Raw genomic sequence first — 23,736 nt, forward strand, 5'->3', positions numbered from 1 at the left:
AGAGAAAAAAGCATGGAACAGAGGAAAAGAAGAGAGGAGAACAGAAGAGGAGAGTCTACCTTTAAACCTACCTAGACAAGATGGAAAGAGAGAAGCAGGAGGAACCAACTTGAAATACTACCCATGAGGGGAAAAGGAATGGCACCGGAGGGGGATGGCTGCCGTTTTACGGGCTCCTGACCAATTGTGCTATTTTGTGTGTTTTTTTTACATAGTTTGTAACTTAGTTTGTAACTTATTTTGTACATAATGTTGATGCTACTGTCTCTTATGACCTAAAAGAGCTTCTGGATATCAGAACAGCAATTACACACCTCAAACTGCACAAATATGTTGTGTTTAATGAGTCTGATGTGAAGGATATTATGTTGCTCCCAGACAAGGGCCAAATCCCCGTCATTCGCATGAAGATAATAAGGAAATACAGGGGGCGCAGATCGGGTTGCCTTGTGAGAATACATCGGTGAGTAGGTAACCCGCCTTTACCATCCGTTCTATTCGCCAACATGCAATCACTGGAGAATAAACTGGATGAGCTCTGTTTGAAACTATCCTACCAATGGGATATTACAAACGGTAATATCTTATGTTTCACCGAGTCATGGCTGAACGATGACATGGATAATATACAGTTCCATGCATCAGCATGACAGAACAGCTTTGTCTGGTAAGACGAGGGGTGGGGGTGTGTGTCTATTTGTCAATAACAACTGGTGCGCGATGTCTAATATTAAGGTAGTCTTGAGGTATTGCTCGCCAGAGGTAGAGTACCTCATAATAAGCTGTAGACTAAACTATATTTTTCATGGCTGTCTATTTACCACCACAAACCGAACCTGGCACAAAGACCACACTCAACGAGCTGTATAAGGCCATAAGCAAACAAGAAAATTCTCATTCAGAAGCGGCACTCCTAGTGGCCAGGGACTTTAATGCAGGCAAACTTAAATCAGTTTTACCTAATTTCTACCAGCATGTCACATGTGCAACCAGAGGCAACCACCTTCACTCCACACACAGAGACGTGTGCAAAGCTCTCCCCGCCCTCCATTTGGCAAATCTGACCATAATTCTACCCTTCTGATTCCTGCTTACAAGCAAAAACTAAAGCAGGAAGAACCAGTGACTCGCTCAATACGGATGACACGGATGCTACACTACAGGAATGTTTTGCTAGCACAGACTGGAATATGTTCCGAGATTCATCCAATGGCATTGAGGAGTATACCACCTCAGTCACTGGCTTCATCAATAAGTGCATCGACGACGTCGTCCCCACAGTGACCATACGTACTATCCCAACCAGAAGCCATGGATTATAGGCAACATCTGCACCGGGATAAAGGCTAGAGCTGCAGCTTTCAAGGAGCGGGACACTAATCCAGATGCATTATAAGAAATCCCGCTATGCCCTCAGACGAACCATCAAACAGGCAAAGCGTCAATACAGGACTAAGATTGAATCCTACTACACCGGCTCTGATGCTCGTCAGATGTGGCGGGGCTTCCAAACTATTACAGACTACAAAGGGAAAACCCAGACATGAGCTGCCCAGTGACGCGAGCCTACCAGACGGGCTAAATGCCTTTTTATGCTCGCTTCGAGGCAAGCAACACTGAAGCATGCATGAGAGCACCGGCTGTTCCGGACGACTGTGTGATCACGCTCTCTGTAGCCGATGTGAGCAAGACCTTTAAACAGATCACCAGATGGATTACCAGGACGTGTACTCAGAGAATGCGTGGACCAACTGTCAAGTGTCTTCACTGACATTTTCAACCTCTCCCTGACAGAGTCTGTAATACCTACATTTCAAGCAGACCACCATAGTCCCTGTGTCCAAGAAAGCGAAGGTAACCTGCCTAAATGACTACCGCCCCGTAGCACTCATGTCGGCAGCCATGAAGTGCTTTGAAAAGCTGATCATGGCGCACATCAACACCATCATCCCAGAAACCATAGACCCACTCCAATTCGCATACCGCCCTAACAGATCCACATATGACGCACTCTCAATCGCACTCCACACTGCCCTTTCCCACCTGGACAAAAGGAACACCTATATCAGAATGCTGTTCATTGACTACAGCTCAGCATTCAACACCATAGTGCCCACAAAGCTCATCACTGAGCTAAGGACCCTGGGACTAAACACCTCCCTTTGCAACTGGATCCTGGACTTCCTGAGGGGCAGCCCCCAGGTGGTAAGGGTAGGCAACAACACATCTGCCACACTGATCCTCAACATGTGGGCCCCCCAGGGGTGCGTACCTCTCCCTCAACGTGACCAAGACAAAGGAGATGATCGTGGACTACAGGAAAAGGATGGCAGAACACGCCCCCATTTACATCGACGGGGCTGAAGTGGAGCGGGTCGAGAGTTTCAAGTTCCTTGGTGTCAACTTTGCCAACAAACTATCATGGTCCAAACACACCAACAAACTCGTGAAGAGGGCACGAGAACGCGTTTTCCCTCTCAGGAGACTGAAAAGATGGGTCCCTAGATCCTCAAAAAGTTCTACAGCTGCACCATCGTGAGCATCTTGACTGGTTGCATCACCACCTGGTATGGCAACTGCTCGGCATCCGACCATAAGGCGCTACAGAGGGTAGTCCGTATGGCCCAGTACATCATTGGGGCCAAACTTCCTGCCTTCCAGGACCTATATACTAGGCGGTGTCCGAGGAAGGCCCAAAAAATTGTCAAAGACTCCAGTGTCATAGACTGTTCTCTCTGCTACCGCATGGCAAGCGGTACCGGAGCGCAAAGTCTAGGACCAAAAGGCTCCTTAACAGCTTCTACCCACAAGCCATAAGACTGCTGAACAATTAATCAAATGGCCACCCGGACTGCTGCTACTCGGTGTTTATTATCTATGCATAATCCCTTTACCTCGATTAACCTGTATCCCCGCACATTGACTTGGTACTCTGTATATAGCTTTATTATTGTTATTTTATTGTGTTACATTTTTACTTTAGTTTTATTTAGTCAATATTTTCTTAACTCTCTTTTCTTAACTGTATTGTTGGTTAAGGGCTTGTAAGTAAGCATTTCACAGTAAGGTCAATACTTGTTGTATTGATTTGGTGATATTACAAAAAAAAGCATGAAACAGGGAGAGAAGAGAAGAGGAGTGATGGAAAGAGAAAAAAAGGGCTTTACTCTCCGACACCAGCAGTACCCTCACTTCCCTGTCAATCTGATCTGTCAGAGCAGCAGTAGAGAAATGAGAACAGCTGCCAGGTGTTCTCGCACGCTACGATTCCTCTCGCTGTCTGAGAGAGGAACACCACTATGACTACACTTTTCCACAAGCTAGGGGCAAGGGATAAGTATGTGGCCTGCGATGCCCCCTGACAGGTTCTTGCGTTGACTAACTCGTGACAAATCTTCATTGTCATCTTTGCTCATTTGTAATGTGGTTCTTTACATTCTTTCCTGAATAGTTTATATCACATACCATGTCTCTGGCTTAATATTCAAGTTTAACAGGTGTTTATATAAAAGTGCCATCAAATTCCATTTAATCTCCATGTTAATTAACAAGATTTAACTAAGGAAGTAGTCCATTCAATTATATATACACAGTACTGCTGTGTTTTGACAGTAGCTGGTGGGAGAGTGATGCACACTGTATAATTTGGAAGAATTTCCCTCTCCTTTCCTATCCTCTCTCCTGAATTCGAGAAAGAGCTCGCTTCCCTGATTAGCACCAGAACGCCATATTCCCTCTCTTTTCCTCTCTCTACCATATTCCCTCTCTTTTCCTCTCTCTACCATATTCTCTCTCTTTTCCTCTCTCTACCATATTCCCTCTCTTTTCCTCTCTCTACCATATTCTCTCTCTTTTCCTCTCTCTACCATATTCCCTCTCTTTTCCTCTCTCTACCATATTCCCTCTCTTTTCCTCTACCATATTCCCTCTCTTTTCCTCTCTCTACCATATTCCCTCTCTTTTCCTCTCTCTACCATATTCCCTCTCTTTTCCTCTCTCTACCATATTCCCTCTCTTTTCCTCTCTCTACCATATTCCCTCTCTTTTCCTCTCTCTACCATATTCCCTCTCTTTTCCTCTCTCTACCATATCCCCTCTCCTTTCCTCTCTCTACCATATTCCCTCTCTTTTCCTCTTAGAGAGAGAGACAAAATCAACAGATCAACAATATCATGGCCCAGAGCGTTGCCGTGCCAACACCCCACTGCGTTCCTGTTACACCCCACTGTGTTCCAGTTACACAGTTAATTGGATGAAGAGTGTAAGATTAAAGGAGCTACATCCCAAGGCAACGGCTAATTGATTTAATATTTATGAACTTCCAGCGAGGGGGGAGGCAACGGGGATCCAATTTAAACTGTACTCGTTCTAACTAACATTTCACGTGAAGGAAATGTTTAGTTAGAAGGGGTGGGGATGGAAGAGAGGGAGAGCGGTTCTTTCTGTTTTCTGTTCAGCCTAAATACACACTGTAAACCAAATCCTAGCTACAGGCATTATGAGTAGCCACAGGTGTAGCCAGTGGCATTTAAACAGTTTGATATCAACAAATAAGTCTCAAGAACATGTTCTGATAATCCCATCTTGCAGAGGAATTAGGATCACACAAGCAATATTAGGATCACACAAGCAGAGAGATAAGGACAGACTGGAGCCACTCACCTGCTGGCTCCTCTGTACTGCTGGCTGTGGTTGTTGGAGGAACAACGGGAATCTCTGTTTCCAGGTAAAAACACCGCACAAACACAGACAAAAATGAGCTTCATTATGTTTTAATACATTTGCCATAGGATTAAAGACAACTGTTATTTTGATGAAAGAGTTATGTAAAATAAGACAAGAGTATACAATAAGAGCGTTTATTTTCCAGCAGACAAGCTTTAGTATTAGTGTACCATCTACAGTTTTTCAGTAGATGTAGACGTGCTGTGTGGGGTAACCGTACGAAGGGATGGTTACTGGTTAGGTTTCGCCTGTAGAGATTTACCCTCTCAGCTGTACAGCATCCATATTAGGAAGTCTGAGAACGGAGGACTTCCTAAAATGAATGCCATACAGGTGGAGCTACCTGGCAGATCAGATCAAAGGGGAACAGCGAGATGCAATCTTAAGATCTGGAGGGGACGATAGCAGGAGGGGTGTGAGATCTGTTAACGTCTCTCCCCTCACGCCTCTATTCGCCCCCACGACGAGGTATCTGCGGTTTTACATCCAAGACTTCATTCTCTCAGCTCTACTTCACCCTCTCGTGTCGGCTATTCACAGAGGCAGGAAGTTGACATTGAAGTAAGCCGTGCATAAAGAGAGCTCCTATTATCTCCAAAGGAGCAGGATGGTAACATTAGATGTAGATATAAAACATAATGCATTTTGTTACACTGGCGGCAAAAGGGGGATAAAACCACCGAAACAGGTGAGTAAGCAGTGAGGGGAAGCAAGGACAGAGAAGCACAGATACAGCTGTATGAGAACACATAGATAAAAGGAAAGGGTGGCAAGCTAGATAAGATACACAGGAAAGGAAAAGAGAGTACAATAGCAGTGTACCGTCATGCATAGATGAAGATTCTGCGTGGTAAAGGAAGAAAGAATCAAGTCTTTTGATCAACTCCTCTGATTGGATTAGGTTGCAGGACTTATCCCAATCGGGCAGTATAGTATACAGTACTGTATACTGTATATAAACATTAGGAATCGAAAAGTTTACTAATCATAGGGGCGGCAGGTAACCTAGTGGTTATGAGTGTTGGGCCAGTAACCAAAAGGTCGCTGCCGTACTGCATTTGAGCAAGGCAGTTAACCCTCAACAACAACTGCTCCCCGGGCGCCGATGACGTGGACGCGCCGATGACGTGGACGTCGATTAAGGCAGCCCCCCGTACCTCTTTGATTCAGAGGGGTTGGGTTAAATTCGGAAGACACATTTAAGTTGAATGCATTCAGTTGTACAACTGATTAGGTATCCCCTTTCCCTTAATTGTTTCATTTATACAGGCCTAATTTGTTATTTTCTCATTAAGAATCAAAGCGTCTGTCTTGTGACAAGAAGAAAAATTGCTGCCAGAGGCCATGGGGTTTTTACTCCCTACTGATTACTCTGTGTAACTGCTAATCGACCTGCCAAGCCCTGATAGCCGATCAGGATTCAGCCACGCGTGCCAGATCACATAATAATAATAATGAGCCTGTTTCTCATAATCAACTCGTATGGTCTGATTTATGGCCCTCTACATTGGAAAGTATATGAAGTCAGAGATATGACATTTTATCCCTCCCTATTAAAACTGAAATTGGCAAGAGGTTTCAGTATCGCTAAATGTTAATGGAAAGGGCTTTAAAAAAGATTATTTAGCAATTATTGAAGAAACTAAATATTTGTGTTGATCCGATCTGATCGCTGGAACCTCAGCATCTCCAAGTTTCACACCTCCGACTGAGTGGCGTGACTTTCCCAAGAAAATGAAAGATATCAGATTCCAATGGAGTTTGTAGGTTTAATTATCCCCTTGGTTTGGACATTGGCCAAAAATATCCCTTCGGAACAATTAATTTCATAAGAGCTTTTGTTTAACCTCCAAATCATCATTTTATTGACCAAAAGCAGCAATTAAAATGTATTGTTTTGGGGTCTGAAAACAAATGCCGATTGCCCTTGGTCATTGGCCCTTTTCCCTTTTTAGCCAATGAGGGACACTGGTGGATCCTAGAGTTGGTGTTCGTTAACTAGGCTCTGGACTTGGCACTGTTGGATTTATGGGGACTGTCAACATGGGGAGGTTGAGGCTTCACAGAGGATTCTGGGGGATGATTTGTTTATTTTAGCTTTCAGATTTACCGGTTGGTCAGAACACTGTGACTAAACGCTTGTCTGAGGAAACCAATGGAAGAGAGAAAGAAGAAAAGTAGGATTCTGTGCCATGTAGTGTGTTTTTCAAACCAGGACAGAGTGGGGGGGTGGGAGGGAGGGAGGGAGGGAGGGAGGGAGGGAGGGAGGGAGGGAGGGAGGGAGGGAGGGACGGACGGAGGGTGGGTGGGTGGTTGGTTGGTTGGGAGGGGGGTTGGTGGTTGGTTGGTTGAGTGAGTTTGTTCCTTTTTGTAAGTTGACAATTTTCTTTGTGGAGGTGTGCATGAAAGTTTCAAGCATAGAGATGGAATGGGCAAAAGTCATATGTGGCTGGTGAGGCAAGTTCAGGCAACTAGGAAAGGCTGGGTTCCACGTACTTATGCAGGGGGCAATGGGCGAGCGGCTCTGCTGGTAGCCTTTAGCGCAGCGGTTGCACGTGATACCAGTCACGCCGTCTTTACAGGGACATTGACCCGTGGTTTGGTTACAGGTTTTGCCAGCAGCACCCACGGGATGGCAATCACATGCTGTGAGGAACAGAAGAGAAGAGGTAAGAGAACACATGTTTGGCGTGGGTGGGGACACAAAAACACGTAACACCCATATACAGAGAGAGCACAGATACAGTACAAAACAACAACAGCAGTGGTGGTGGTAACAACAGGGTTGGAAACGTGAGCGTCGAGGACAGAAGAGACAGTGAAGCTTGTGAGGCTTGCTGCAGGAAGAGTGACAGGACTTACTTGGGTCCACAACACAACAAGCTTGACTTGCAGTGCCATCGCTGCAAGAACACACGAACAACATACACTCAGCATATTCAAACTGGAATACAGTACTAGTTGACATTGACTGCTGGGAATCCTTAGCTCTTTTTTTGTGGGAAAGAAGGAGAATAGAGTAGGCGACTGTGTTTACTAGATGATTAAATTGGAGTGATAATCCTGATTGGCTGTTTTTTATTAATCAGTGGTTTGAGTCTGGAACCAAAATGGCTGTCACATTTCCTCTCTGCCTGGGGAGTCTATCTAAGACATATGCTTCAGGAATGCAACTTTTTTTGGCCTGCACTAGGCTAACCCCAACCCCCTGTCTTTATTTTCAACTAAACCCACAGTTGGTCTATCTTGCCAACTAAACTCACTATATCAAGTTTAATAAAGTGTTCAATAACAGATAAACAGTGATAATATATAATGGTAAACTATAGGCAAAGTCTTTCCTTGTGTTTGTTTGTGCTGTCATATCCAGGCATGGCGTGGTTACCATAACGATATGTCACACATGACGCAAATCCTATATTCTAATCAATACCAGAACTTCTCTATTAATCTTTCCTTTAGTCACCAAGCCCCTAAGCTCCATGAGACGTTGTTGCCAGGGAAGCAGAACTATGTGACTTGGGTCTGGTTGTGTGCATCCCATGGGCTGTGTTCCGTGTTGAATGTTTACAGTATGTCCTATAGAACAACCAACGATGTCGGGGTTTCAGCAAATTACTGGTTTTCAGCCAATGATGTTGGGTTTCAGAAAATGACTTTGGGTTTCAGCCAGTGATGCCGGGTTTTAGCCTGCGGGCGTAATTGTCCTTCAGAATGACCCCTCCCTCCATCTCTCTAGTGTCACTTGTCACTATGAGAATCATCAAAGGTCTCAATTTGAGCTATGCAATTTGAGGTTTTGTGGGTATAAGCGGTTACACTGGTGTTACAGAGCACAATGTGTATTCTCATTCCCCATGGTGGGAATGTTATGTGAATGTTGCTTAGCCTCTGCTTTTAACTGGAACTCTACTAAATGACTGGATCTAATGACCAGAGAATGTTGAGATTAGGTACAAGATTTTATGAGAAGCTTTTGTATTTTGGTTGATTCATACAGGCTATGAGCCAGTCTCTCTCTCTCTCTCTCTCTCTCTCTCTCTCTCTCTCTCTCTCTTGCTCTCGCTCAATTCAATTCAAGGGGCTTTATTGGCATGGGAAACATATGTTTACATTGCCAAAGCAAGTGAAGTAGATAATATACAAAAGTGAAATAAACAATAAAAATGAACAGTAAACATTACACTCACAGAAGTTCCAAAAGAATAAAGACATTACAAATGTCATATTATGTCTATATACAGTGTTATAACGATGTACAAATAGTTAAAGTACAAAAGGGACAATAAATAAGCATAAATATGGGTTGTATTTGCAATGGTGTTTGTTCTTCACTGGTTGACCTTTTCTTGTGGCAACAGGTCACAAATCTTGCTGCTGTGATGGCACACTGGTATTTCACCCAATAGATATGGGAGTTTATCAAAATTGGGTTTGTTTTTGAATTCTTTGTGGATCTGTGTAATCTGAGGGAAATGTGTCTCTAATGTGGTCATACATTGGGCAGGAGGTTAGGAAGTGCAGCTCAGTTTTCACCTCATTTTGTGGGCAGTGTGCACATAGCCTGTCTTCTCTTGAGAGCCAAGTCTGCCTACGCAGCCTTTCTCAATAGCAAGGCTATGCTCACTGAGTCTGTACATAGTGAAAGCTTTCCTTAAGTTTGGGTCAGTCACTTTTGATGGCATAGAATGCCCTTCTTGCCTTGTCTCTCAGATCGTTCACAGCTTTGTGGAAGTTACCTGTGGCGCTGATGGTTAGGCCAAGGTATGTATAGTTTTTTTGTGTGCTCTAGGGCAACGGTGTATAGATGGAATTTGTATTTGTGGTCCTGGCGACTGGACCTTTTTTGAAACACCATTATTTTGGTCTTACTGAGACTTCCTGTCAGGGCCCAGGTCTGGCCGAATCTGTGCAGAAGATCTAGGTGCTGCTGTAGGCCGTCCTTGGTTGATGACAGAAGCACCAGATCATCAGCAAAAAGTAGATATTTGACTTCAGATTCTAGTAGGGTGAGGCTGGGTGCTGCAGACTTTTCTAGTGCCCTCGCCAATTCGTTGATATATATGTTGAAGAGGGTGGGGCTTAAGCTGCATCCCTGTCTCACTCCACGGCCCTGTGGGAAGAAATGTGTGTGTTTTTTGCCTATTTTAACCGCACACTTGTTTGTGTATATGGATTTTATAATGTTTTTCCCCCAACACCACTTTATGTATGTTTTCCCCAACACCACTTTCCATCAATTTGTATAGCAGACCCTCATGCCAAATTGAGTCAAAGGCTTTTTTGAAATCAACAAAGTATGAGAAGACTTTGCCTTTGTTTTGGTTTGTATGTTTTGTTAATTAGGGTGTGCAGGGTCAATACGTGGTCTGTCGTACGATCATTTGGTAAAAAGCCAATTTGACATTTGCTCAGTACTTTGTTTTCACTGAGGAAATGTATGAGTCTGCTGTTAATGATAATGCAGAGGATTTTCCCAAGGTTGCTGTTGACGCATATCCCACGGTATTTATTGGGGTCAAATTTGTCTCCACTTTTGTGGATTGGGGTGATCAGTCCTTGGTTCCAAATATTGGGGAAGATGCCAGAGCTAAGGATGATGTTAAAGAGGTTTAGTATAGTCAATTGGAATTTGTTGTCTATATATTTTATAATTTCATTGAGGATACCATCAACACCACAGGCCTTTTTTGGTTGGTTATACTAAATTAGCATACACCCTGAGTCCCTTACCTGTTTATCACCTAGTAGTTTGGTGAATGGGACTACCAGCTCTTGTGGGACTACCACCTCTTGGTCCTCAGACAGAAGGTCTAGGGCGCGCTGGGTGTTTGGACACCAGAGTTTAGACACTCTGTCTTTGGGAAAAAGTATTTTTTTCTTGTATATATTTCCCATTTGAGTCCATAAGGAGTACAATCTGTGTCTTGTGTATGTCCTCAGTGGGTGTGGGGGGGCTGTCAGGAGGGCTATCAGGGTGGCTGACGGGGGGGTGCTCAGAGGGGGCGAGATCCCCTGGGCTTGGGGTTCTTCATTTGTCTGTTCTGCTGTGATGTCGACGCTATGGTCAGGGTCTGGTGTGGACTGTTCTGCTGTGATGTCGACGCTATGGTCAGGGTCTGGTGTGGACTGTTCTGCTGTGATGTCGATGCTATGGTCAGGGTCTGGTGTGGACTGTTCTGCTGTGATGTCGACGCTATGGTCAGGGTCTGGGGTGGACTGTTCTGCTGTGATGTCGACGCTATGGTCAGGGTCTGGTGTGGACTGTTCTGCTGTGATGTCGACGCTATGGTCAGGGTCTGGTGTGGACTGTTCTGCTGTGATGTCGATGCTATGGTCAGGGTCTGGTGTGGACTGTTCTGCTGTGATGTCGATGCTATGGTCAGGGTCTGGGGTGGACTGTTCTGCTGTGATGTCGATGCTATGGTCAGGGTCTGGGGTGGACTGTTCTGCTGTGATGTCGATGCTATGGTCAGGGTCTGGGGTGGACTGTTCTGCTGTGATGTCGATGCTATGGTCAGGGTCTGGGGTGGACTGTTCTGCTGTGATGTCGATGCTATGGTCAGGGTCTGGGGTGGACTGTTCTGCTGTGGTGTCGAGACTTTTGTCGGGAGCTGAGGTGGGCTGTTCTGCTGGCTTCTCTGTGGTGGTGGCCACCTCTCTAGTGGGTTGTTCTCTGTCACACGCCATCCCCCTCACCCTCTCCTCCAGCAGTCTAATCCTCTCCTCTAGTGCTCTGTTCCTCTCCTGCTCTTGCTTTTTATATTGTTGAAGTTGTCGCACCACAGTCCAGAGTGCAGATGTCTCTCTCCACCTCCAGCTCTCCGGGTCTGGTTAAGGGGGTGTTGTTGTGCTGGACTGTTGTCTGGGTATGTGCTGACTGGAGTGTAATCACCTGCTGTTCCAGCTCCACCTGCCTTACCTCCAGCTGGGTAAATGTATCCTTCATTTCAATGAGGGAGTAGTACTCGGTGCTGGGAGGTTGACTTTCCGCTTGGGGTTGCTCGTCTGTGGGGTTATATAATGAAGAGGTCTGGTCTGTCGGGGTGGGGGTATCTTTCTCAAGGGAGAGCTTCTCCTGCTGGGCTAATTCTTTGATTAGGTGAAAGTCCAGTTGAAACTGTTTGGGGTTGCCCTGTACCAATACTGTTCCAGACTTATAGAGATTTATATTAGCTGACTCCGAGTCCTCGTTGTCTAGTATCCTGAGTTTCCACCCTTCGTTAACACCCCCCCTCTTAACAGTGTGCTAATATAGCACTGTGCCACACCAGGGGATGGTTTGTGTGGAAGATGAGGTTGCTGATGTTCCCATTTTTATAATAGTCAGCAAAAAGTATCTCTTGATTTTCCATAAGGAGCTTCATTTTGTGATCTTTTCTTGCCTTATTCTTTACATACACAGGGTTCTGTATTTTAGTTACCTCAACAGCAGGATGCAGCTTCTAAGGCCTCTCCATTTGGTTGGAGTAGACTGTGCGACTCTCCTGCCATTGTTGGGCTAAAGGGCTTTGACACCTCTCACTTGACACGTCAGTGCTAATTGAAGTTGTATCAAGCTTGGCAGCCTTAATTTAGCATTCAGTCCTTCTAAAGTAATGTCATGTATTTTTCTTCTTGGCTTTTGGAAATAAAATATAGCTTCAGACTAAACATTACTCACTCAGTTCCTGGTTGGATGGTGTTTTCAGGTTTCTGTTGTTTTCCAGAACATTTGCTGTATAGCGTTGGAATAATAATTTTTGGTAGTTGTAAACCTTCCAGGTGATTCCGTAATTCCGTCCAAAATCAGGTTGTAGGTTTTGAGTTTTGATTTGGAGTGAAGGTTATGTTGTAGAGGGTAGCATCCTGTATATGTTCCTGACAAAAAAATCTAAGTTTATCTAACACTAAATCTATCTTTTTTTAAAGAACATGCTGAAAAATGCAGGAGCTCGTCTGATCATGACCTCTCACTCTCTCTCTCTCTCTATTTGTCTGTATTATGTGAGTCAGTAGCTGTTGCTGCTACTCTCGCTTATCTTAATCAGACAACGGAGGGGGAATCCGTAGCCCTCTCCCCTTATCAGGCCGGCGGGCTTTAAAGCGAATGTAACGATTACCACTTTCAGGCCAATCTGTCACCAGGTTTCATTGCCTCATTTTGTCTGGGAGAGGTGGGGAGTGTTGGAGGCTAGAAAACAGAGAGAGAGGGAGAGACAAAGAAAAAAGGGGAGGGGGGCTTACACAACCTATAAACAAGTGTCGAGGCCAATCGGGCACGTCTTCAGGCACGTAAATTTAAGAGCCTGTCAGTAGGGCGGAGGGGAGTGGGGGGGGGGGAGGCATTAGGGAGGGCAAAGTGCGGCCCTCTTCAGAGCTTCTGAGAGCTAGCACAGTGTTTTTAAGAGCGTCTGCCCCACTAACCACAGCTTAAGCCTGCCAGTAAATCAAGTTGCTCCGCACATGGTCTGCAGGTGGGCCGCTCTTTTTCGATTGTTCTCTCGTTTTCTCTCTCATTCTCTGACTCTCTCGTTCTCTCACTCTATCGCTCTCGCTCGCTCATGCTCTCTCTCTCTCTCTCAATTTCAATTCATTTCAAAGGGCTTTATTGGCATGGGAAACACATGTTTACATTTCCAAAGCAAGTGAAATAGATAATAAACAAAAGTGAAATAAAGAATATAAAATTAACAGTAAACATTACACACAAAGGTTCCAAAGGAATAGAGACATTTCATGTCATATTATAGCTATATACAGTGTTGCAACGATGGGCAAATAGTTAAAGTACAAAAAGGAAAATAAATAAACATAAATATGGGTTGTATTTACAATGGTGTCTCTCTCCTCCTGCCCTTTCTGAAGGCTTCCCTGTGGCTCAGTTGGTAGAGCATGGTGTTTGCAACGACAGCATGGTGTGTGCAACGCCAGGGTTGTGGGTTCGATTCCCACGGGGGGCCAGTACAAAAAAAATTATAATACATGAAATGTATGCATTCACTACTGTAAGTTGCTCTGGATAAGAGCTTCTGCTAAATGACTAAAATGTAAATGTAATGCTACAGCCTGCTGGGGACCCACCTGGTGAGAGTTTAAGCTTTAAGTGTGTGTCCACTTAGCACTTAAGTAGCTATGTTAACCTGCTATCCTTCCTCACAGCTACTCCAGATGGCTGGGTGAGATAGGGACACTAGCTAGTGAAAAAGGCTAACTCCTTCCATCCTCCAGGCCTCATTCACACACACTTGCAGAGAAAGTGCTAATGAGCCCCTCATGATGAGCTAGTTACAGGGGCTAGCGAAAGGCTAGCTCCTTCCGACCTCTTTGACACATACTTGAAGTGGGGAGAAAGTGCTTCTCTTGGTCCTCAAGATGAGCTAGTTAAAGGAGCAGTCTGGGAGAGAATAGGCCTTTTTATATGAGCCTGGGGAACCCAGGATTTTTACAACCCATTAAAGTACTAAGCCAGTTGAGGAGCTCTGAAGGTTGAGGGACTTGGTCCTGTATATAAATGTTTCGTTCCTCTATATGAAGACCTTGGAGAGGCTCAGATGGAGCTAGGATTGAGTTCCCTACTAGTGTAACACACACACACACACACACACACACACACTTTGAGGAGGGAGTTGCACATAAAAGAGTGAAAAATGTTCTTGGTTAACGGGGAAGGGTGATGGAAGGCATTTCAACGGAGCTCGCTCTTCATAGGAGACGATCATTGCTCAATGTGAGAATTGTTTAACTCTGCCAATCGTTTACCATAAAGCTTGCATTTGAAGTTTGAACTGCAATGCTCCCCCTCAGTTTGGGTTTGTGCGTTCGGTGCCTATAAGAATAATTTGTTGGCTGTTGGATAAGGCCCAACCCGAGCCATGTCTGTGTTCTATTATAATTAGGTTTCTAGTGGGCCGGAAAAAAATGTGTGGAGAGGAGAGATTAAATAATGTTACATGACTCAGGCCTTTTTTCAATTACATGTTTATCTGATACAGGGAATGTCTATCTCAATTTGGGTTTTCATAAGTTTTGGTATTTTATTGATTAAAAAAAATTGGAAACATTAGGGATGTCACACTTTTGGCCAAGACAAGAGCCTATGGGCATACAGATAATATTATTCCTATATAGTTGCCATTTTACATGCAACACAATACATGTAAGTCATTATAATTGACAACAGCAACAAAAATATTACTTTATTTTTCATTTCCAGAGAAGTTATGAGAAACCCTATTTTTTTAATCCCTAACATAATGTTATTTATGGTTAATACAGTTCTACAGTGCAAGACGTACGGAGAGGAGAACGTAATAACTTCTACATGTTATTCTAACTGAAAGTAAGACTTTCCTTTGACAAAGACACATTTTTGTTCTGTTTGTAAAACGTGTTCCTCATGGTTCAACTCACTGAAGTAATTACACACTGGCTGATGTTACTGTGTGAATTACGATGAAAGTAATGGTACTAATATGGTACCCTGCTGCACTAAGCTTGGTATTTCTCTCAATAGAATAACTTTCAGACACTCCTTTTATCGTCAGATTTTTAAAGCATCATAACCAAAGATCAAAGGCTGGTGTCAATGATTTAGTTTCTTTACCATTATCACAGCATCTGAATATTACTTGGCCACAAACCTCCTAAAAGCGGTACCATGGCAGCCAGCGTATCAAACTCTTCATCAACTCAACTAATATTTGACGTGCTGTGTTTGTTCGATCCGTAACCAGACCACCCAGAGAGCTTCTACCTTTTTGCCCACCTTGGCTATCTATACGACATGGGATTTAGGCCCAACCATCTGCGTGGTATCAACAATAGGTTCCCTATCCAATAAACTCTAAGCATGGTGGGCCTTGGGCCACGCCCGGACACTGTACCAAAATGTGATATTATTATAGCTCTACCAACAAATGTGTTGGAGAAACAAACAAGATGCACCTTCCAAAAGTAGTCACTTAGGGCCTAGACCCTCAATCAAAATGCATTCTGTGTTTACACTCTAGTCAATGAGGGGTGAAGCCATATATCTAGGCTCTGGGCACTGTTCTTTCTGGGCCAAAATGGCCGGTTGCTCTCGGTTTCCTTCGCAATGGTCTCACCTGGGAGTCATTTGAAGTGATCGAGTTTCTCATATAAAAGCAAGACTCTGTACTCTTCTACCCTCTTGTATTGCTAAAGGGCTTATTCTGTCCAAGAGCTACCCAGCAAAGGTTCCCGTTGAACAATAAATAACTGAGGGCCTTAATTGCTGTCACTTTAGTGTAGCTGCATGGTGTGTATTTATGTCACTGGAGGAGCGAACAGAAATTAGTTACGTGGTTTTAGTTTTCATTGAATTATCTTGAGTTATGATATGCCAGACTTTAAATAATTTTACAAGCTAAGCACGAGATGGTTCATAGGAGTTGATATATAATAGGTAAAGCACTGTATTTGGTAACTTCATTATCACAGAGACAGAGAGAGCGAGAGAGACTGTGTGCCTCTGCATACTACGTCTGCCCAGCTCTCACACATCACACCGAATGTCGATCTAGCGTTTGTCCCCCGATCGTTCAGCGCGCTCTGTTTTATTTTTCACTCGGTTCGCAAATTACGTTCAGAGGTGTTAAAGTACTCTCGGCCAGCAAATGCTATTGGTGTGTCTGAGCCCTAAGGCTTGTAAACGTTCTCGAGAACATAAGCAAGAAGCTTGACTCAAACCTCACTCGATTCCAAAAATAAAAAACACAGATGTAGACTCCATTCCTAGAATCTTCTAGAAATAAAAACTGGAACCATATCATATTCCACAACCTCCATTAAAAACATCACATGAAAAGTAACAGGAGAGATGTGGACAGTTTGGCCATCAAGTTAGCAGCAGCAAAGAGGGAGAGAATCAAGCAGTTACGAGCATGAGTCAAAAAGATGAAGACCAGCCTGGAAAAAAGAGAGAGAAAAAAAGACATGCAAAAGAAGACATTGAGATGATGAAGGAGGCACAGAGAGAGTTCTCAGTTTTCCATGTCGGTAGCGTTGGCAGTTGGTACAATCAAAGGAGTCAAGAGACGTTCAGAGCCCCACATGTCCCGGATGCACACGTACAGTTCAGAATTAGATGCCTAGAGGTCCACACTGATGCATTTTTCACAGCTTTTTGACAAGTTGTTTTGACATAATATTTAAGGCATCAGTATAGTAAGTCTCCTGCCATTAAATAATGGACATAATATTGAATTAATAATTTAGAGTAAATCCTAACATTCTATGACTGTTTTTTTTTTTAAACTTGGAAACTAGAACTACTTGCAAAATCTCAACAGAAATAAAGTTGGTTACTCTAGGCTCTGCAGTAGCTATAGACCCAAATACACATTGTGCGTATTGAGGGTTTTGAGTGGCATTTCAACTTTGGCTTAACTAACTACTCAAAGCTGCAGTGAATCCATTAGCGAATTCCTGCTAGTTTGTTGACCCTAATTCAGCTACGCCTGAGAAATCCTCCGTGGCCTCTGACACACACACACACACACACGCACGCACACACACACACAGAGCCTCGGAAATCCTCTGTGGCCTCTGACTCAGAGGTCTTCATTAGCTCTCCAAGTAAAGCAAATCATTTTTAATAAAAAGCCAGAGTAAAAGGGTTCACCTGGGAGTAAGATGGATTATTCATTTTGGTCCTTATTAAAATCTGCTACGGTTCTGAAAATCGGGGTAAAAGACTAGCAGTAGTCTTTTGATAGTGGAGCTTCGCACACATATGGGGAGCACTGTGGCATGAATATAAATGAATTAATAAATATAATTGATGAATAAATGTCATTGAATTAAAATGTTCATTGAATTAAATCTGATTATTTAAGTCAACACTGTGATAAAATACATCAGTAGACTTAGAGGTATCACAGGGAAACCCGCCATGAGAGTGAGTTATGGTGCTGAAAGAATCAAGTCTTGTCCACATGAAAAAGGGATGGATTTGAAAAACAATAGAGGTTAAATCCCCAACAATTAGACAGCCTCAGAGATGGGGAGGGTATATAGTATGGGGGTTAATGATATACAGCCTCCAGTGATGGATGTCTGTTTGCATTCCGAATCGACATTCCCGAAGTGTTCATGTCAGTTGGGAACACCGTAAGAATGGGATGGATGGACGTTAGGTTCCATGACTTTTGTTATTGGGACTTTTTTCATGCAGAAGGATGAATCATGCTGGATGTGGTGTTTGGATAAACCGGTTTACTCTCAATCGCTCTCTTTCTGTCAAATCTTTTAGAAATGTAACTTTATAGCAAATTCATGTTTTGCAGTTATGTGAAAACATGACATTGAACAGACACAAGCAAATAATCACAAACAATACAGGAAATAGACACTTATTCCACATTCATACTGTAGTGTTGATGTCAGGTGTGGATAAATGAAGAAAGCAACATAAAAGTTGAAACACATCGACTTAGGCATCCCTCCTGTGAATAGTGTCTATGGCTTATCTACGGGTTGAGCTGCACAGATGCACTTTTTTCTCAGACAGACAAGACAACCTCTCTGTCAAACTGATTGATTAGTTTGTTTATTTACTTCCTCCATGAATAATGTGGGAAAACATGGAGCTCTAACTGTCAGCCAGAGGCTAATAGTTCCCTTTTACACGCCCTTGGAAGGAAGCGCTCTATAGAGTGTGTGTGTGTGTGTGTGTGTGTGTGTGTGTGTGTGTGTGTGTGTGTGTGTGTGTGTGTGTGTGTGTGTGTGTGTGTGTGTGTGTGTGTGTGTGTGTGTGTGTGTGTGTGTGTGTGAATGCGGGGCACGTTTGAGGTGTCACCGGGCTTTGTTTGAACAGAACTTTAGGTCGCTGTTATCTTACCCTTCAGCTATAGGAGGTTTGAAAACCTATTCTTTCTTCTCCCTCTTTCTCTCTTTTTCTTTTTACCCTCTTCTCTCCCGAGGTGAAGGCCAAAAATGTCAGGAAATTGCGCCGTCCTTTACACCCTCCCACTGCCTGGTGAACCCTGATGAGCACACGTGTGTAGAAGTGCCCCCCCCCCCCTCCCCTCCTGTCGCCTCCTATCCATCCCAGAATTCCTCTCACTCATCTGACCAGCGCCTCGCCGGGGATCACTTCACACCTCTCCTGTTTGTTTTGCTTGCCCTGTCATCCCCCCATCCCTCGCTCCAAATGAAGCCAAATAACTCTGTGTCAGTGAGGAGACCCTCCCAAACCCCTACCTCATCACAGACTCCCGCTTGACCCATCTCCACTGACAGAGCTGGACGTGGATAAGACAGGCCAGGAATGTATGGATCACTGTGTTTTTCAAATTCTCCTGATTCTGCTCTTAACTTTAGCATAGGAGATGTCCCACCCACATAACGTAGTGGTTCTCTCTAGGTTATCCTCTGACTTTGCAGTTAGTTATTCACCAGTCCACATGACTTGCTGGGTTATTAAATAAATAAATAAAAATCACAATGTGCTGTTTTCAGATGAGGAGAATCTCTAAATGTACTCTATTTATGACATAAAGTGTAACTTTGGATAACAGTTTTGTATCATAGAGCTACATGTCACTATAGCAACAACAGAGCCCCAGAGTTAACAGTCAGACCAGGACAGAAGCCCTCACCAGACCCCTCGTGTACCTTTGCAGGCTTTCCTGTGAGAGATGGTTTTGGACAGGTCTCTGTAGTAACCCTCCTTGCAGTAGTGACAGTGGCGTCCGGCCGTGTTGTGGCGACAGTTGAGACAGACTCCTCCGCTCTTCCTCCCAGACAGCTTGTACAGCTCCATGTTGAAACGGCATCGCCTGGCATGCAGGTTACAGTTACAGGCTGCAGAGACGGAAAGGAAGGGAGATATTGCATTTTTTAAACAACCTATATTGGCACATTTCAACTTATTTGCATAGTGAATTCAATGCCAAATCAACATTTAATTCCCCCCCCCCAAAAAAAAAACACTGCACAGAGGGAGAGAGAGAGAATAGAATAAAGAGAAGAACAATGGGAAAATAAAAAAAGACATTCTTCAATTGAATTCCAAACTCTATAGATTACTGCACTGTATCTACACTGCCTCTGGATGCCCACACCCCGATTATCAGTCTGGTGCCTGACAACTGATAAAGCGTTGTGAATAATTACAGTATTCTGTACGTGTTTGTTTACCAGATATACAAATCCTACTTGACACCTGGGCCTCAGCAGATCAGCCCCCCCCCCCTCCCCCTCCCCAAGGTAAAATACTGTGAGAGTTTTAACTTCCCTGATAATGAGGTCAAGCACTGAGCTGAGTCAAATTGTTTTCGCTCTTTCTTGTTCTCTCTCTATCTATTTCTCTCTTCCTCTCTCTCTCTCTCACTCTGCCCTCCCCTCTCTCAAGGTTATTCTCTCCTCCTAGCAGACTCTACCAGACAAGGTTTCAGTACAGTATTATCATTCCACACCAAATCCCCGGTCGTGTTTGCTGCTGGTTTACTAATGAATAAAAGTTGCTACGGCCGAGTTTAATTAGCCAGCTGATGTTTATTCATGACTCGTCGTTTGGCTTAACTTCATTAAACCCCCCGTCTGACTCACACACACACACACACACACACACACACACACACACACACACACACACACACACACACACACACACACACACACACACACACACACACACACACACACACACACACACACACACACACACACACACACACACCAGTCCCGTCCGGGTCTCCATTCCTCGTCAATGATTTACCACAGGACACAATAGTTCCACTACAATGTACAGTACCAAATACTGCATCACCATGCCAATGCTACAGGAGGGGAGAGGGAGGGAACATGTGGATAGGGCTCCACCCTGACACATCTGCCCATGTTTTTCAGCCCACTCCCCCCCGAAACACACATACTGTACACACACTCAAGTAGGCTACTTCCTGTTACCATGTGCCCATCACAATCTATGGAATAGAGTTGCTTCTCAGCTTGCACCAGTTAAAACAAAGATCCATTGAAGGGCTGTGGTGTTTTAGTCCAGACACTGTAATTAGTTCCTTCACACAAGTTATGTTAGAGACTGGAGAGGAGTCTCAGGGGGTCCACACACAGCTCAGTCCCTTATCTGTAGAGTCTGGTTTCCCAGCTCTCTACCGGACCCCAGGGACCCTTAATTAGGGCTATCCTCTGCTTGTTTTCTTCCCGCTCTGGGACTGTTGATTTTTAGTTGCCTGGGCTCACCCTGGGCTTTAGCCTCCTCACCCTGGGCTTTAGCCCCCTCACCCCTCACTGCCTTAGAGGCATCACGGTGGAAAACTATCCATCTGCCTTGGGGGCATCGCATAGGAAACCTATCCTTCCCTTAACCCTCTGCCTGGAGGCCCGGGGGTTTAGGGATTGCTGGCAGAGAGAGTTAAGGCACGGACACACCGGTAGCGTTTACCTGCAGAGAGTACTTAGCACCTCTGTTCAGAGTGGCAGCCGTAATTTGCCATCCAATTCTACATGTAGAATCGCGCGAACACGTCGGCAGTCACACGCCCACAGTGTGTTTTTAGGGGTGGTCCCTAAAACACTACGCCTGAACAAACCGCAGATGGATACTCGGTGCGGTGTGTACGCTCCCTCAGGCTGCCAGATCACTGCTCAGACTGCCTCAGGCAGCTCTATAGTTACACTACCCAGACTCCTTTCACTCCCTGTCTAATGGTGGGAGCAGGGATTACAACAGGGGGCAATATGCATTCATTCTCTCCACCTTTACAAGAACAGAGATATGCTACAGGGCATGTTGGCTATTATACAGTATGCAACTGGGATGCAAAAGTGTAATACGCTCCAGTAATTGGTTCCAATTGCGACCAAATCGAAAAGAGAAAAACACACTTTATCTAAACTTCTGGTTCTTAGAACCTTAGACCTGCATCACAGTAGCCCAACCAGAGTCAGACTTCTTGTCTTCAGTTAAATCCTCCTGGGGTTGAGAGGGGTTTCCAGCAATGCATTGCACCGTGCTTTCAATGCACAGAAAGAAATGCTACATGACATTTAACCGAGCAACATCAAGGTGTTTTATGAGTACAAACTGTTTCCTTTTCTGCTAGATTTAATGGACAACAATTGAAGATAAAAGCTGATGTGCCGCTTGCTTGTCTGGTATTGGCTTATCGCGTTTCCTGCAATGTTGTGATGTCATTCAGGCTTCATTCAACCCTTATCCATTAATTCATGTGGAGTTCCCCCCTTTCATGAGTTCAACCAAATAATCATCTTGCTTTGTCTTGGTGGTAACTATGGCGATACAGCCGCTCGTCATTGAATACCTGTTATACTTGTGTTTTTTTTCTATATTTCAGCGCTCTGAAGACAAGACCCATGTTGTTTCAACACCTGCATTGACCTGGGACATTCTCTGTGCTGAGGTTTCACAGCAGCAGCTCTTCCTGACAGGCCTCATCTGAAGTTGAGACACCTTCACAGTCACAGAGGTCTAGAGGAGGCTGGAGAGCAACCCCCACTGGTGTTGTTAAACACACACACACACGCCGCGCAGACACACACTTCTACGGTGGGATTCCAGTGATGAGACCCCAGCCAAATGAGAGAGAGAGAACAATTGTGTTGCGCTACTTTCAACACAGATGCACACAAACAGAAATAAGCTAGGCACACCTGCACCTCGGGCCAGGCAGGATTCAGGGTGGCTGCCCTTCAATAGAGAAACACACAAAAGCTGCAGGCGCCTCGCTCCTGCCACACCTTTCAGCGCACACACCTATACGACCATGAGACTCCAATGCACCTCAACACGCGCACACGCGCGCACGCACACGCACACGCCACACACACACACACACACACACACACACACACACACACACACACGAATGCCTGGCATGTACTGTGTGTTTTGAAGTGCATTCTCTCTCCCCCATTTACCAATTGTACAGCCCATCATTGTAAATAAGAATTTGTTCTTAACTGACTTGCCTAGTTAAATAAAGGTTAAATAAATGAATAAAATACCCGTTTTGTCTTCAGGGCATGAGAACACATTTTTTACTATTACGAAAGCGAGGTGATATCTGAAAATATTCAACGAGGACACATGAAAAAATGATTTACAGTGCAATTACTACTTGTTTTGTTTCATATAAATGAAACATACTGTACATTTAATGTAAGATTGAATCTGGAAGTTAAAAAATAGACCGGGAAGCAAAAGTGTGGTAATTTTCAAACCCCATGGGGCTATCAACTCTAACCCTTCAGGTTGGGTTGCCGTGGCAACCCACCACTAGTTAATGACCCACAGGTAGTAAAATGTGTTAACTGATCCCTTTAAGCACATATAATTGAGTTAGCCGGATCAAGCTAAGCTAAGTCCTCCTAATGACCCTCACACCTACTGTAAAGGGGACCATTAATCCCCCAAATAAGTTAGAATTTTTTTTTAAAGTAATTTGAATTATAACACCTAAGAAAAAATATCAGAAAGAAAAATACTGTGATATTTGCGGGCAATATAAAATGAGGCCTAGGCCTAGCAGTTGTTACTGTTTCTCGCACATCCTGAGAAACACCCCACATTGGACCACCAGAGAGAGTTGGATCTAAAGAGAGTGTGTTTGTGTGTGTGTTGCAAAATTGGCAGATGTTCGCTCCGAACAGTCCCCAGGCTCTTGGACTGACCCCATTGCTATCACTAACACACAGCCCTGCTTCCTCATTTTCCTAATTAACGAGAAAGTTTGACCCTGGGAGTCAAGCTGAAGTTGCGACAACTATTGGTCTAGTTTCATATAGCGATGGATTCGTTCAGAAAACTGACTGCTAAGAAGAACTTCGTTACTGAATACATTTATATACGTCTAAACTTAATTGGAGCCATATAAAACCTTAATTAGAGCCTGACCACCTACTCTGCAAGACGTTTTCAAAAATGTTCATCTCACTGTCCGTCCGCCCAACCACCCGTCCAGCCGTTGTAACATTCAGGGGTCACAGACTGACCTGAGTCCTGTCATCGATATTCCACAAACG

At 44.2% G+C, this 23,736-nt stretch overlaps 1 protein-coding gene across 1 annotated transcript in view; it reads right to left on the reverse strand.

Annotated features, from left to right (window-relative positions):
* ntn1a (netrin 1a) overlaps nt 1-23,736 on the reverse strand; it is an 85,240-nt gene that overhangs the window by 21,879 nt on the left and 39,625 nt on the right. Inside the window, exons 3-5 of the mRNA XM_014175033.3 lie at nt 19,345-19,533; nt 7,222-7,371; nt 4,663-4,716 (exon numbers count right to left, since the gene is read on the reverse strand). Of these exons, the coding sequence (XP_014030508.1) occupies nt 4,663-4,716; nt 7,222-7,371; nt 19,345-19,533 (393 nt within the window). The remainder of the gene's footprint in view (nt 1-4,662; nt 4,717-7,221; nt 7,372-19,344; nt 19,534-23,736) is intronic.

The sequence above is a fragment of the Salmo salar genome, chromosome 02 (assembly GCF_965601325.2).
Source record: "Salmo salar chromosome 02, fSalSal1, whole genome shotgun sequence".
Classification (NCBI taxonomy): Eukaryota; Metazoa; Chordata; class Actinopteri; order Salmoniformes; family Salmonidae; genus Salmo; species Salmo salar.